General features: G+C 50.7%; 1 protein-coding gene across 1 annotated transcript; it reads right to left on the bottom strand.

The window, feature by feature from the left end:
* Positions 1-279: 279 nt before the first annotated feature.
* THEMIS2 (thymocyte selection associated family member 2) lies at positions 280-15,738 on the bottom strand. Its single transcript, XM_090268900.1, has 6 exons — positions 15,629-15,738; positions 12,838-12,978; positions 10,020-10,430; positions 5,147-6,219; positions 2,688-2,850; positions 280-2,273 (listed from the first exon to the last, which is right to left on the bottom strand). The coding sequence occupies exons 1-6, from the start codon at positions 15,720-15,722 to the stop codon at positions 2,221-2,223; spliced, it is 1,935 nt and encodes a 644-aa protein (XP_090125026.1). The 5' UTR covers positions 15,723-15,738; the 3' UTR covers positions 280-2,220.
* Between the last annotated feature and the right edge of the window lie 1,116 nt (positions 15,739-16,854).

Raw genomic sequence — 16,854 nt, 5'->3', positions numbered from 1 at the left:
ATATATAGTGTTCGGCTAGCACATCGTTAAGACGGCGTGAACCAAGTTCCTGTAGGTCCCAACTTCTTAGAAACCGCCCCCAGTGTCACAGCCAGTCGATGAGTCCAGCCTGCTCTCCAGTCTTTCTCTAGGTATACATGGGAAATTGGGCTCCTTGAGAAATAGTAATACTGTGTTGGATTTAACTAAAGAAAAACCAATAAGAGGTGTCTGATATGAATTAATTGATTTGTTTCTTAAAATTCAGGTGAGAAATTCAAGACTCAATATTTTTGAGCATATATTCCCAGTTTATATCATTTATTTACTGTATTAGTACATGTTATAAAACATTCAAAAATATAAGTGAAAAAGGATATTAAAAATATGAAAGCATGTACATACTACTAACTCATGTAGTCCAGTGGACCATCTTGTGTCCTCCCAGGTGTGTGTGCTCACTTTGGAGACCACTGCTCAGAGAATCCTCATCCCCAGCAGAACACCTCCCCACCATCCAGTGGCCTATTCCAGAGGTAAAGACAAAAGCACCCTGAGGGTGGTATCTGCCTTTGGTCCATTCTCTGCCAACCCTCATTGCTGGGAGCAGATGTGCACACTTGTGATTTTCAGACATGTTTTCCTTGTGAAATGTCTTTTTCATTCGGCCACTCAGAAGTTCCCTTTTGTAAGAACTAGCAGCCCTCTTTGCCCAAGTTTTGTGATCTTCCTCAATTGGTTGCCAAAATTAAATGCGAAGTGAGAACTTGGCACTTTGCATGTGGGCTTGACCCCTAGGGAGGAACTTCCTCTTTCACTTTGTTCTTTCCTGGTTGTCCCAGTGTAGATTGTCTTCCTGGAAGAGAACTGCGGGGAAGAGGAGGTTGGGGTGCGAGATACTCTACCAGGCATACTCCATACAGGAACATGGAGACCAGGAGGCCTGGGAAGTACAGTGGGTCCCGACAGCCCAGAGGGATGATAGCGGCAAAAAGATGACCAACTCAGCTGCCATGCCTAGAATTCAGGAGTTGGAAATGTGAGCCTCTTGGCTCTCAACTCAGCTGGAGATTCAGGTCAACGTTTTGTCTTCCTTCTGCCCTCTGCTGACCATGGTGGTCAGTTCCAGGAAACATAGTCCCGCCACTTCAGGAAATGAGTCCCGTGGCCTCACCTCACCGACTGCACAGGCCTAAAATGGCCTTGGAGGCTGAGTTAAACAGAGATGGTACCATGACTCGGAGACATTGTGGGCGTTTGGGAAGAATATAGGTTTGATTCTTGGTCAGTAACAATGATACATGTTTATCAGGTGTTTACTACATACCACGCATTGTGTTAAATGCTTTACAAAGGTTATGTTATTTGATTCTTAAAAAATCTTGTGAGAGAGATAACTTGGTTTCATTTTACATTGGAAGAAACTAAATCTTAGGTTAAATAACTTGCTCCTAGAACTGACAAGTGGTGGGCTGGGATCCTAACCCAGGTTCGTGACTAGTCTGCCTCCTGAAACTCTAGGTCACTCAAGCTTGTTTCCTGGTTTTTAACATCAGGCGGTTGTGTGCCTCAGAAAGCTGAAGATTTAAATAGGTGTGTAAAGGGTGTGGCACACAGGATAAGTGATTTTTCATTTTCTCAGAAGCTTGGGTATCATTTTTATGTTATGGTTTCTGAGTGAAGTAATCTTGGGTAGGGGCCCACAACTGCCGTGCCGGGCGCCACAGAGATGAGGAAGGCAGTCCTGGTCTCAGGAGCTTAAAGCCTTGGCGCGGGGGCAGGGGGGACGGAGGGGGAAGGGGGAAGGGGGTGGCAAACAAAAGAAGCGTCTCGGTTCCAGGTGATCAGGATTGAGTCCCCCTTTTCCAAGAGGCAGGAGTCAATGCGCTGTGCTGCCATCACCAAGGCTGGTGACTGATTCCTTCTTACCGAGCAGTGGGATAACTGGTGTTGAGGACACAGGACTGGGTAGAAACTACTTGGCTCTTCTGGATACCAACACTGAGTCTGAGGATGTCAGTGTGTGGCTCGGCCCAGACGAGCCAGCCCTCAGTGGCAGGGACCTACACCCTGAGGGGAGCTGGTGCAGTGCCATCCCATTTCAGGTCAGTCCCGCAAAGCCTTTTTCTGTCCTCAGTCTGAGTTCTGTAGGGCTGTCCAAGGCCTAAAGGCTTGTCACAGTGGGCTGGTGTCCTGGATTCCCTGAGAAGCAGCAGTTAGGAGACACGGTTCCTCCAGCGCCTAGAGGGTGTTCCGAAAGCGCTCAACTACTTCTTCATAGTCATGTTCGTCATCTGCAAAGGAGTCCAAGTCACTGAGAATCATTGGTCTTAAGCAGGTTCTTCCCCCCACTTTTCCACTTACAGGGGCCACTTCCATGTCTGGACAGGAAGGGGTTGGTCTGAGTGTTCTAAGGTCCTTGCTAGCCAGGAAACTGTAATTTGTTCTGACTCAACAGTTTGCAGACATTTCCCCCGTATTCCTTGGGGGCAAGAGGGGAGCGTGTGGAGGAGCTCATTTTCCTTGCCTGGGCTCTGGGGTCCCTGGGAGAGGGACAGTAGGGCCCCTTCAGCCTAAGCCCACCCCATGTAGGTCTGACCATCCAGCTGGGACCGCAGAAGGGTCTGCCCAGGGGCAGGGCCCTGCTGAATGCTTGGCCAGCAGCATAGGGGAGCAAGGACGAGGGTGAACGGGCTGACAGGACTCACCTGAATTTAGTGTGTTGCTGCTGTTGGTGCAACACTTGGGACTGAGGCGTTCATGGGCAGGAATCTTGCTGTAGGTATCTGATACATTCTCTGTGACCTTTGGCAGGGTCTGCATCTTGAGTTTGGGCAACAGAGGGGTTTGCTGCAGTTCTGAGAACTGAGACTAAGTGGGAAAGAAACCAGAAGTAAAGCCAGGTCCCAAGAAACAGCAGCAGAATCCATGAAATGTAACTTGGCTCAAATGTCACTTCCTCTGCTCCCTTCACTTATTTTCAAGGTAAGGCTCCTTAGGACCCCAGGGTTTTTTGCTACAAGCATATGACATGTTCTTTGGCAGGAGAAAAAGGGGCCAGGGTGACAGAGAATGTGGTTGGGGGCTTGAGACAGTGTCCCCAAGTTTCTCCATGTCCTTCACCTCTGTTGCTGAAGAGGGAAAAAGCAGTCATGACGCCTCAGAACAGAGTGCTAGGGCCAGGAGGAGTAACAGAAGGAAGAGGGCTTTCTTTAAACTCCTACCTTATGCCAGATGCTATATGCATATCTGCTCATTTAATCCTCAGGTGACCCTGAGTCATTGGTCCGGTCCCCAGCTGACACATGAGGAAATGGGCTCAGAGAGAGTATGCCATGTCAAACCTTACACAGGGGCTCCCTAGCTGGGGCAAAGCTGGGGCCCAGACAGTGTCTGTCACCTCTAAAGCCAGTGCTCTTTGCCCTGGCTGGGTAGCTCAGTTGGTTAGAGAGTCATCCCAATATGCCAAGGTTGCAGTTGATCCCTGGTCGGGGCACATATAAGAATCAACCAATGATGCATAAGTAAGTGGGACACCAAATCAGTATCTCTCTCTTCCTCTCTCCCCCCTTCATCTCTAAAAGAAAAAACTGAAGCCAGTGCTCTTCCCACCACTCCATGCTTTGGAGGGCAAACAGTACAGCTCCCTGATCAGCAGTAGCACTGATACCCGGAGGGGCAGGCTGCTGGGTCAAGGACAACAAGCAGGAACGGGGCCCAGAGAAGCTTCCATCAGGAGCCAAGGCTGGGACTGAGGCCTGCGTACTGTCCTTTCCAGCACTGATAGATGTGTCCACCTATTCTTTGTCCTCTCAGAAAACTGCTGCCCTTCCTCTGCAGATATGACCCCTCCTGGGCCTGAGGCACAGAATTCATCTTTTAACTTCCACTGTTGTCCCACTACCCACCTGCAAGGACAAACTCGGAGCAGAGCGTGGCAGTCGGCTGCTCAAGCCACGTGGTCACACCCAATTTCTAGCCGCGCTCACCACTTGCTAGACGTGTGACCTCAGGGAAACCGCTTTACCTGCCTGCGCTCATCTCCACGGTGCAGAGAGACGATACCAGTGCCCACCTCAGGGACACCGTGGGAGCCAGGTGGGGCATGCACACAAGGCACCTGCCACAGTAAGTACCCAGCAGGCAGCAACTAGGGACCCCGCACTGAGGGCTGTTACCTCAGATTAACTGCTGAGAAAATGGCTGCTCAGGGTCCAAGCCACAAAGGGAGTAAACTGTGACTACAGTTGAGTCTTGATGTCTCTCTGGCTGGTTCTTTCCCCCTTATTGTGATTCCGTTTGGTTCAGTTCAGCACTCATTGGCACTTTCTCTGCCCACTTTGGAGAAGGTGAGGTCGCTGCCCCACAGAACTCTGTCTAGCCAGAGAGACCCGGGTACATCTAACTAAAAACTACGTGCCTCGCCCCAGCCCCCAGCTGCGTCCAACCCACCGTGTGACCACACGGAAGGGAGGACTCTGCCTAGGAGGAAGCCCACGCTGAGCCTTGCCCGTGACCTGAAAGGGAGAACCTGCCTGGCCAAAGGGCTGACAGTGTAACGTGCTGAGGCAGGAGCCCTGGCGTAGTGAGGGGGCTTCAGGAGCTTCTCTGAGGCTCGTGTGGAAACTTCAGAGTCGGTGGGGAAAGGTGAGACCGAAGTCAGCTGATAAAAAACCCTGGATGCTGTGTTAAGGGGTCTGCACTACCCCTGGCAATGGGGAGGCACTGGGGGTTTCAGAAAATAGGGACAAAACCCATTGGTGACCAGGGAAGGATTTGGAAGGCCATTGTGACAGCTGTGAGCAGGGGTTGAAGAGGCTGCAAGATGGTTCAGGTAAAAAAAAAAATGAAACTTGAACTAGGGAGTGACATCAAGTGGAGCAAAGAGGCAAAGCACAGTGAACTTGTTCAGAATGCTTATTTTCCAGCTCAGGCCTCCCGTTTATTAACTGACTTTGGGTGACTCAACTGTAAACCATGGATAATCACACCAATGTCAGGACTGTCAGGATGGAATAAGAAGAATAGCTGCAAAGCGTGCAAGTTTATAAACTGCAAGTTCTATACCATTGTGAGAGAAACGTGAAGCTAGACAGAGAAGAACGGCCGGACTTGCAGGGACCCTACCAGGTGAACTCATCCCCACCAGCTTTGCTTATATTGGTACCTTGATGTGTCCCTCCCGGCTGCTCTGTTTCTTCTGCTCGCTGAGGCCCTGACGCTTCGGGGGCCTGGGTGGGGGCGTTTGGCTCTTGGAGGCGGGTAACTTCCGAAGGTGGTAATAGAAGGCATCTGTCAGCTCCTCCACTGTGGCTATGGAGACAGAACCAGCTGGCTGGCCTGGCTGCTCCTCGGCCTCCACGACAGTCAGGTCCAGCCACCGGGGAGGGATCTCAAAGTACATCCCAGGTTCAGAGTCCAGGCTGACCACCAAGAAGGGTTCCATGATCATCTCCTCCAGCCGCAGGCCCGGGAAGCAGGACAGAGGATCAGTAGGGTGCCTGGTGTCCTTGGTCACCACTTTGACCTCGCAGGGCAATGGGAACTGGGTAGTCAGATCTGCCAGGCTGTACCGCCGGTTATCACTCATCTCCTCCACGAAGCTGCCAGAGAAGTAGAGGGGCAGCACAATCTGTTCTTGGTCTTCTGCCTCCTCTTCACACTCTTCCTGCTCCTCGTCAGCCTGGTCACAGAGCCGATGACACATCAAGATGTCTATGTCCCTGCTGTCAGACCCATGGGCCTGACCAGATCCCAACACCTCCAGCCTGTCTCCCATAGCCAGGGAAGTGAACCCAGGGATCTCCCCCTCATCACCCTCACAGTCCTTCATGGCCACCACCCGGAGAGGCCGGCCTGGCTGCAGAGCACCCAGGAGGTCATAGGCTGTGGAGAATTCTCTTGGCCTTCGCCGCAATTTCCCCTGGTAGGCTCCAGAGACCATGAAGTATCTGGGCACCTTCCGGCCCTTGGTTGAGGCCATGACCCGCCAGGGTGGCGAAGCCAGGCCATGGATGCAGAGCCCCTGGCCCTTCCGTAAGGAGCCCATCCATGGGCTAAGGAAGATGGGAGGCCCCTCCGGAACTTCCAGGATCTGTGTGGTCAAGGGAAAGGGGCCTCCCTTCGCCAGGACCTCACTCAGCAGCAGTGGTTGGATGAAGTGGATGTGTTCAGAGGACGCAGTGACATCTTCCACGTCGACCTCCAGGGTAGAAGGGATGCTGACGATGGTCCTGCGCACTGTGGAGGACAAAAGTCAACTCAGTGGCATGGCCACATGCCACCTCAGTAGTGCACTTTCCACCCCCCAGCAAAGAGATCTGGGCCAGCCGACCTCTTTCCTGTTCTCTTTTTCCTACCGGCATCGTCCTTGGCCACTCTTGCCTTCAACCTCTTTCTTTTTAAAGTTATTTTAGAAAGTTTTAAATATTTATAAAAGTAGGGAGACTAGTATAGTGACCCCTATGTACCCAGATTAAACACTGAACTCAAGGCTCACCTTTTTTTAATTTTAATTTAATTTTATTTTTTGTTTTTAAGGCTCACCTTTAATCTCTACTTTCATCTACCTATTCCCCTTCCACTGAATTATTTGGAATCAGACCAATCATATCACACCATCTGTGACTATTTCAGTGTGTACATCTAAAACAAGGGCTGATTAAAAATGTGAAAACATAACCACAATGTCATTAACCACATTGAAATAATAATGATTATCTGATAATTTCTTAATGTAGAATAGCCAATCAGTTCAACCACTTTTTAAATTTTAATTGAATGTTGAATGTAATTTTATAAGCTGCCTTTCTAAGTCCTTTCTGGATTTAAATAAAGAAAGAAAACCAAATGAAGAAAAACAATGACTAAATGGCCTTGGGCAACTTGTTTCCTCTCTGGATTAGTGCCTGGTTATAAACTCCAAGGGTGACTGTGAGTGAGAGGAAAACGGGCTGTCTGGTCCATGCTCCGTGGGGGATGGAGCGGGGCAGAGCCTCCCCACTTTGCAGGTGAGAATGCTGAGGCTCAGGGCTGGTGGTGATGACTTCCCTGAGATCACACTGTTGGGATTTCTGCTTTGTGTCAGCTGAACCGATCATTGGTTGAAGCTAGGAGATGTTTTGGTTTTTTCTTCAAAATACTTTATGGATTACTTGAGCTTCCTCATTATCCAGCAGAGCCTGAAACCCCTGGCTCCCCAGATTATGGTCTTACCACCCAGGGCTTCCTGGGAAAGCGCTAACTTCAGTTCCTGGGGGGAAATGTTCAAGATGAGCCTAAAACATCTTTTACCAGAAAGCAAGAGAATCTATTCAAGACCACAAAGGTATGTCAAAAGCATTTAGGAGCCAATTTGAAAAGGCTCCCATTGACCAAAGCTGAGATACTTTGAGTTTCAATAAGAATAACAACTTCAGTGGATTGGAATATTGAAAACATTTCATCTGTGAGTTCATAATGATTTTTTTTTAAAGCTAAACAATCACCCATTGAAGGATACTAAGGAGCAAACTAATTATTTTAAAAACTAGTAAAGAACAAAACAAAACAAAATAATGGTTCTTTCTTAGTCTTCAGCGCAGGCTGGTGGCAGGGTTGCTGAAACAGAGCTAGAACATGGCCAGGTCTGGCCAGTTGGAGGCCAAGCCTGAACAGAGGTGAAGAACGGTGCCCTGGGACATCTACACAACGTCCAACGTCCAATGTACCAAACACAATGTCCTGTACGTCCTGTACAAACTGTAACCAAAGAGTAGATGACAGGAGTTTCCTCTTTATGGAGTTTCCCATGAAGAAGGAATGGCAGGATTAACACATCACCATTGCATCCTAGCTGGTGTGGCTCAGTGGACTGAGTGCCATCCTGTGAACCAATAGGTCACAGGTTTGATTCCCCTGGTCAGGGCACATGTCTAGGTTGTAGGCCAGGTCCCCAGTTGGGCACATGCAAGAGGTAACCAGGCAATGTTTCTCTTGTACATTGCTGTTTCTCTCCATCTCTTTCTCCCTCCCTTCCCCTCTCTCTAAAAGTAAATAAATAAAAAAAGGAAAACCTGTAGATTAAAAGCGACTTGAGAGACATAACTATCAACGGCAATGTTCTGGACCTTATGTGGGCCCTAAAGTGAATAAAACAAAAAAAATTATGAGACACTGGAGGAAATTCAAACACCGTGGGGGCGGGGGGCAGGAGGGCAGGTATTACCGGCCTGTGCTGTAGTAGGAGTTATTCATTCATTTTGGCACAATGATGGTATTGTGTCTGTTTTAAAAGTCACAAGCTTCCAGTCAAGACGGTGAGGTAGGTTAAAGTGGTACTCAAATCCTCCCACAGTTACATCAAATTTACAACTAAACTACAGAACAACCATCATTCAGAACCGCCTAAAATTAGCTGAGCAGAAGTTCTACAACTAAGGATATAAAGAAGCCACATCAAGGTTGTGACCTTGTGCCTGAATGGCCAGACAGTGTGCAGAAAAATTGAGAGCTATTTTATTTGAAACTAAACTGAGTGAGGATGAAAAAAGCCTCCTTCCTGAGATATCTGTTGTGGACCATGTCAGGTTCAGTGAGAATAGGATTATTATTGAGGATGACTACAGAGGTGGAAAAAAGTATGAAACCAAACTTAGGCAGTTTACCAAAATTTTAAAAAGTAAAAGACGTTTACCCAAGCACTGTAATAATAAAAATAAAATAGCAAGAACAGTGGGCCAGTCTCCATTCTAAAGCATCGATCCAATCAGAAAACAGGAGTCATCCAACGGAAGTACAAAGATGTGAAGGTCTATGTAAACCCCAAAGAGCTAATGGTCCCCAAAGCCAAAGAGCAGCTCAAGCTTCTGGAAGTGCTGGTTAGGATCATCCATCAGACCAAGTGGAGCTGGAGAAAAACCGAAAACAGGCCAGTGGAGAGAGGCGTGTGGTCCACGGCCCGGAGGCTCTGACGTGAAGAATAGTCAGATGTTAATTGGTAAATGCTGCTGCTGAACGTCAGTCCTTGTTTGCTGAGGCATGTGATTAATGATGCCCATTAGGAAAGTGATCAAAACAGAATTAGAGGAAGGTTTTCAACAGATTCAAGATTATTTGGGGCAGCAGTGAAATTGTTAAGGGTGGCTTACTGCCAGGCATGATGTTCTTAAATACGTCAGTGTCTTTTAAAAAAGTCACATTTAAAAGAGACAGTTTAAAAAAAAAGAAAAGAAACAGATATTGGAGTGTTTACAGAGAAATGCTATGATACCTGGGGTTTGCTTTGAAACACTCAAGTGGGGTGGGGTGGGGAGAGTGGAGTTGAGGAGAAATGAAACAGGACAGTCAGTTAATAATTATGATGTTGGGTAATGGGGTCATGAGGGTTTGTTATACTCCTCTTTGCTTTCGTTTAGGTTTGAATTTTTATATAAAAGTAATTAAAAAAAAATTTTTTTTTAAACAGGGCAAAGAATCTCCACTTTCTGTCATCTGTTAGCCTGTCAACTGCCAGGGAGCGGAACTTCGAACTCCAGCCTCCAGACAACAGGTCCCAGGTGGCCATTGTTCTGCCTCTGCTGAGGCTTGGCCTCCGACCGCACAGGTCCTCTGCCTCTGTGTGCCCAGCCCCGCTCTGCGTGCTGCTCCCAGCTGGGCCCAGGAAATAACCTGTGAACCAGCTGGGGATTCCCTCCGGCCCTCTGCCACTCCAACAGAAGGATCTTCAGGAATAATCCTGCTCTCCCCAGAGGAAAATACATTGTTTCTCCTGAGCAAATGGTCAGCGTTTCACTTGGTAACACTGTGTCCTAGCTGCTAGTAAGCTCACAACCCAACTTTGCCCAATTTTATAAAATACTGGGGACCTCACTCTAGAGTTCTGCTATTTTCCTATCTCCATTTACACCTAATTTTCCACTCTTTAAGCATCTTTATTCTGTTTCTCTGTATATACTGTGTAAGCCATCTGGAATCCCTAGACTAGGTGGGGGTCTTCCATCAGAGCAGCTCCCCTCTTTCTCTTGCCCACCAATCCCCACCCACGGGACCCGACAACTCACTGTGCATGATGGCTTGGATCTCATAGTGGGGCCTCAGGATCAAGGAGTGCCAGGGGAGGGTGGGGCAGGTGAGGAGGAGGTCCTTCAGGGTCAGGTCCTGCAGGGCCTGCAGCAGGGTCCGAGGGGCACCAGTCTCCAGTTCCCAGAAGGGCCCCTTCGTAGACAGGGGCAGGTGCAGAACCACCACCTGGGTCCCGATGCTCAGCACACAGCGGGCGGAGTTGGTCCCAAGGTACATTTCCACAGCCTCAAGCATGAGGGGCTGCTCCTCAGGCACCACCCTGGTCTGTATGTCAATTTTGTGGGTGGACATGAACCAGATGGGCAGCTGCTTGGAGCTCTGGATTATAGCAGAGACCAGGTCCTCCAGGGTTCTGTAGCTCTGAGGGCCGGTGAGGGGACTGAAGTGGCCTGTGGGGCACAGCAGAGGGGTCAGGGTGGGGCGGGCCTTGGTTGGGTCCAGGCCCCAGGCTGGCCAAAGATTCCTCCAAGGACAGGCGCCAAGAAGAGGTCAGCATCAGGACTCCTGGGCCACAGGGAGGAGAGAGGGGAGGCAGCAAGCGACCACGTGTGAATGGATAGCGAGGGGCAGAGGTGGGGACAGTTCCTTCTGACACGAACAGACACAGAGGGACTGCTGGCAGAAACAGGACAGAACAGGGACGTGTTCCCCAACAGACACACTGACCACTGCCATGTTTTCCTACCTCCTGACCCCACCTGCCTCTAATTTTGCCAACCTTGCCTCCTGATACCTCACCACTGCTCCAATGCCACACATCCAACACCTGTCACCCCATCCAGGGGCAGCACCATTGTCCCTGTCTCCCAACTAGAAACCCAAGAGCCACTGGCCAAATGAGCTCTGATCACCCCCTACCCCTTAAGTGTCTGCCAGTTCGGGCTGCTCTCCTCCCTCTGCCCCTCCCCCACCCCATCCATTCTCCTGCCTAAACTAACCCCACATCTGGACATAACTTCATTTCAGAGGTTTTCCTGCCCCAAACACTCATCACACATCCAGTCCAGGAAACATCACACAAAACCTGACTAAAGGGACATTCCGTGAAAGCACTGGTCTGGACTCTTCAAAAATGTGGATGTAGGACAAAGAAAGGCTGAGGAGCTCTTCCAGCTCAAAGGAGGCTAAAGAAATAGGACAGCTGCCTGCACTGTGTGATCTGGGACTGGATTTTGGATCAAGGGGAAAACCTACCACAAAAGACATTAGTAGCCCTGGCCAGGTAGCCCAGTTGGTTGGAGCATTGTTCTGATACGCCAAGGCTGTGGGTTCAATCTCCGGGAGGGCACACACAAGAAGCAACCAAGCAACACATAAATAAGAGGAACAACAAACTGATGTTTCTGTCTCTCCCTTCCTCTCTTTCTAAAATCAATCAATAAAATGTTTTAAAACTATACCCCACGCCCCCAAAAAAGACATTATTAGGGCTGCTGATGAAATTTGAATACAGACTGGTTAGGCACTGTTATTATATCAATGTTAAACTTCCTGAATTTGATCATTAAACTATAGTTTCATGAGCAGATGCTCTTGTTTTTAGGAGGCACACTAAATAAAGGGCATCACATCTGCAATTTACTCTCAAACGGTTCAGGAAAAATATGTACATATATACATACATAGCAACACATGTTCATATGTATGCATGAAAATAAAGAGAAAGAAAGCTAAAGCAATGAAATATTTAACAATTAGCGAATCTGGAAAAGGGTGTACAGTAGTACTAGCAAGTCTTCTGTAAATTTGAAATTATTTCAAAATAAAAACAAAATCCTCCAAATACAAAACAACACACATCCTCTTCATATTTAAAACCCTCATTGGCTCCTTAATGTCTCAAAATAAAGACCAAAATGTGTGCCCCACACAAGGCCCTTTCAGTCGGACTCCCGCCACCTCCCACCTCACCAGCAGCCCACAGCCTCACCCAGCCTGTTCGGTGGTCACAGGGACTCACGCTAAGAACCAGCACTCAGAGGGCACCTGCTCTGTGCCAGGCCTTTCTATGTGCTTCACGTATGGCAACTCATTTTAGCCTCACGTCAAGCCTGAGTAGCTCCATCACAGAGGAGGAGGAAGCTGAGGCCCAGAGATGTGGCAGGAAGTGGCCGAAGCCAGTAGCTAGAGGTTGCAGAGCAGGATTCCCCTCGAGGCTGCTGGCTTTAGCGTCAAGCCCACAATCCACACTACGCGCCTCCTGCAATAACTGGGTTACATGGGGTTTCTGGGGCCCCAAACGTGCACATGCTACTCCCTCTAGTTACTCCCACTAGGGATCCTTCCTCCAGCTCAGGTGCCAACTCCTCCAGGAAGCCTACATAAACTCCTGAGACAGGCCGCTCCCACCAGAGCCCCTCTTGACTTGTGCCTACTTCTACTGTTGCCCTCCTCTCACTGCCATGGTGATAGCTTCCCGCCAGAGACGGCTGCCCTTCGTTCATCCTGAACCCCCAACTCGCAGCCCCCAGCACAGGGCCTGCCTTCCAGAGGGTGTTAGTAAATGTTTGATAAGTGAAGGTATGTGGGAACACAGAGACAGGCACTTGAACGAAGACCTGGAACAAAAAAAATCCCAGCCGAATGTGATCAGAGAGTTGGGCAGGGAGAGGGGGCAGCCACACCAGGCTCAGGGTACCGTCAGGCCACCCCAAGGACGTCCTGAGTGGATGTGAGAGCCGCATGTGCTATGCAGGGCATGGGAGTGTGTGCCGGAGTCGGCAAGCCCACGAGTGTGTCCGCAGGTGTGCCTGGAGGGTGCTGCGGTACTTTGGGGGACAGAGGTGCCAACCTTACCCTTGAAGCTGGGGTCCAGCTCTATGGTCTGGCCTGTCTTCGGGTTCTCACAGACAACCTTCTGGAGGTGAATCTGGGTGACCTTCATCAGGTCCCCTGTAGAGAGGCAGCACTCATTCCCGGAGATCTCGTAGATGGAGCCTGCAGAGACACAGACTCAGTTTCCACACTCAGCAAGGGGGCCTGTGCCCAGTTCTCCCACAAGCCCTGCCCTGCCACACCTGTATACACGTGTTCCTGCTGCCTGGAGTGCCTTTCTCTGTCTTTCCCTACCTAATGGCCACTGGTTCGGCTGTCCTCAGTCAGCATAAATGCTACCTTTGCCTTCCTCTAGTTCTGGATGTACCCCTCTCTGGTACGCTCTCTGGCCTTTTCCACATCCCTGTGCCTCCTAAACAGCTGAGACAGTCGAGGGGAGCTGAGATGGCTGACACAGGCTTCATCGCTCCCATCGACGCTGCTCTAGCTGCCCCTGAAGTCACAGTAGACTCTGCCTCACAAGACATCGACCGGCTGCCTCCCGGTCATGGACTGGACTCTTGCGACTCAGGTTCATTATCCCCCAATTTCTCTTGTGTGATGTTATTGCTGATTGTTTCTGAGTTATTATTATTGTGATTGGGTCATTATAGATTTGGACTGAACCTGCATTATGTAATAAAAGCTGGGTGAATAGCCTAGTTGTTGCAGGAACACAGATCTCTGGGTAGGGGCATTTCCATGTCCCTCCGCCCAGGTGTCCTGTGACTCAGGAGATGATGAGCTAATCTCGTCTCCGCCTGCAGCTTTAAGCTGTTCAAGGCCACTGGGTCATGGAATCCTGAGGACAAAGAGGTCTGTTGAGTACTCCATCTTCCTCCTTGAAGATAGTCTTAAATTGGGGCTAGCCTTGATTGATTAGTGGATCTGCAAAGCTCACACCCTGTTCTATTTTTAGTAACTTTTGAAATCCTAATAAAAGGAGGATGAGGCTTCCCGCTCTCCGCTGTTGGTCTGAGCGAGCCACAGTCCTCCGTTCGTTACTGGCCAATCATCCTGCCTGCCGGATTTATTTCATCGTCCGAGATCATAATCAACACAACACCTAGTCACCTGTGTTGATTCACTGTTACTCCAGTTTGCCGGTGTTGCCTGTAGTGCTGGTGGCAGTATACGTGGCCTGGCGCCTCCAGTCTATGACAAAGACTGGAGGCTGGCTTATAGGAAAAACTGTAGCATGGATCCTCATAAGGTTAGAGTATCAGCCACCAGAACCCTTCACAATAGCCCTGAGGAAGTGGTGAGAACCCCTCACTTTACCCCCAGGAAAACATACACAGGCTCATAAAACAGTCTGTCTTCAGTTCTGAGGGTGGGGTCTGGGGAGCGTGAGAACAGCAGCTGAGGTGCTGTGGTCAGTACTGCGTATCTGTCTTTGCACTTAAGATCCTTGAAGGACAGAGAGTTCCCCTTTCCTAAATGAGGAAACTGAGCCTTGGTGAGGCTGCATGGGTGGCCCAAGATTATAGGTAATAGAGGCCCAACTGAAACTTAAGTCCAGGCTGTTTGCCCCCAAAGCTGCAACTCCTAACCCCTTCCAAGTGTCCAGGCCAGGGGCCTGCACCGTCGGTACCATGGTCTGTCCTCCTCTACGCCCATCCCCACCTCCGTACATCTGCTTCCTCTCTTACCCTAACGTGGCTCACTTACACTTCCCATCCCCGGCTCAGACATAATGATGAAACTCGGATATTACGACACACAGCGAGCGGGGGGGGGGGGGGGGGGGGGGGCGTTGCAAGGAGCACAAACAGAGCCCAGGTGCCTGCAGGAATCCCCCAGAGGCAGGGTCAGGATTTGAATCCAGGCCCCTCACTGTGTGGGGGCCTGTCCTGTCCTGTCCTGCATGTGTCTCACCCTTGGTCTAGGACCCACTTGGGGCCCCAGAACACTTTTCTGGAAGCTGCTGTGGCAGAGCAAGGGAACAGAGAGGACACAGGATGGTCAGGGCACTCACACAGGAATTTGCTCTCTAAGGAAGGAGCTTCCCCAGCCCCACCCAGTGCCTTGGTTCCCTTTCTCCTCCATCTCCTTCCCCAGCCTGTCTCCCTCAGCTCTTCCCTGGCCATCAGCAGCCTGCGTTTCCCATCTGCTGAGCAGCGGTCCTCGCCCTGCCACCACCTGTCACTCCCTGGCCTCTTGCTCTTTCAGGTAACAACTAGTGAGGGAGCCCCTGCTGTGTACTAACTACCTGGGAACAAGGCAGGCTATGCCCCGGGGAGCAGCCGCGCAGGCTTGCAAGGAGCAGAGAGCGGAACGGCTTCTAGGATGAGGAGCCATTGAGCTGAGAACTGAAAAGCTGATCAGATCGAGTACTGCCTATTGCCAAGCAGAGCACAAAGTGGGATGGAGGACTGACGGAAGGAGGTGGCTGGTGTAGCTGAGTGTGGGGGGGGAGCGGGAGGCCACAGGGAGGAGAGGGCTGTCCTGCCACTTAAGAATCAAGCAGCAGCAGCAGCAGCAGCAGCAGCAGCAGGCAACAGCTGCGGGGCCCGAGCGACCCAGTGCGGCAGCCTCGCGCAGCCGGGCCTCAATCACTGCACGCAGCGGTTCCACCCACCTGGGCGTCTGAGCTCATTACTACCCAGGTTGGCTGTGGCCCCAGACCACACCGCAGTGGCAGCGTCGGGATTCGAATCTGGGGCGCACTCTCCCGGGTTTGTAACGCGGGGGCGGCACCTCTGCCCGCACCCCCAGGGAAAACCTGGCCGCAGCGGGGCTGCGGCCCCGGTGACCTCGGCCCTTCACTCACTCTGGAAGTAGACTCCCGAGCAGACACGCAGCACTCGCGGGAGGGAGGCGGGGTCCAGGGCGCAAACAAAGTCCTGCAGCGACACGGGCTCCATGGTCCGCGAGGCTCACTGGACGTGGACTGAGTGGCCGGAGCTCGCAGCCCCGCCGCGCCGCGCCCCGCCCCGCGGGGTGGAGCCGCTTGGCAGGGGGCCCCCACGCGGAGCTCCTGGGTAGGGCATTTCTGTCTCTCGTCCCCAGTTTCTGCATCTCTAGAATGGGGTTGCAGTACCTACCTGCCCGCTGGTGGCACGATTTTGGTCTCAATCAGGAAGGCTCTGAGGAAATAAAAGCAGGTCCCCACATCTGCAGTCGCCCGTGATGAACCCCATGGTGGAGCGTGGAAATGAAGTCCCAGAGGCCCCCTCTGCCCGCTCCATACCCTCTACAGCCCCGCGGTCCTCCCAGCGACAAGGACACACGGCCTGCCCGGTGTAGCTCTGGGTCTCATAAGGGACACACAGCTCTGCCCTTTGGCTCTGAGGAGGAAGGCAGTGTCGCGTTTTCTGAATCTCTCTCTCCAGGACACGCCATGGTCCTCGACTGAGTGGGAACTCATTACCTTTCAGAACGCTTGTACCCCCTGGACAATGCTAGTTAAAAGGTCTTCTTGGGCTAAAGAGAAATCTGCTTAGGAGAGAGCCCAACCTCTTGTCCTGATCCCACAAGAATAGATAATGCTTTCATATTCCCCTGTCCCTCAGGAGTAAGATCCAGAGGTTCAAATCCCAGCTCCTCGTCTTTTTGTATAGCTTGAGGCAAATCCACTTCCTTGCCATTACAATTTGCAGTTATATATTTATGTGTGCAATTATCGCCTTAATAATTGGCTACATCTCCTCAGCAATTAGACAGTTGGCTTCTGGGGGGGCAGAGACTGGTGCACTAGACTGCTTTGCTCCCCAGTATATTTCACAGAGCCTTGTACACAGTAGGTGCTCAATAAATTAGCATTAGACTCACTGAATAAATGAGTAACAAGTACTTTCTTGGGATAGGTTCCTGAAGTGAAATTTCTGGGTCAAATGGCGGGATGGTTTTTACAGCCTCTAAGGGTGTATTTCATGGGTGCTGAAAGGCAGCTGAGCCTCTGATGAACATGATGAGATAAGGAAGGAGCTGAGCTGAGCGGAATACAGGCATGCAACAGCCCCAGGCCCAGGAGGAGGTTCTGCTAAGTGGAGGAGT

The sequence above is a fragment of the Furipterus horrens genome, unplaced genomic scaffold (assembly GCF_987537825.1).
Source record: "Furipterus horrens unplaced genomic scaffold, mFurHor1.1.pri manual_scaffold_3, whole genome shotgun sequence".
In the NCBI taxonomy this organism is placed as follows: domain Eukaryota; kingdom Metazoa; phylum Chordata; class Mammalia; order Chiroptera; family Furipteridae; genus Furipterus; species Furipterus horrens.
Note: the sequence above shows the minus strand (reverse complement) of the source record. Positions and strands in the feature narration are given on the sequence as shown.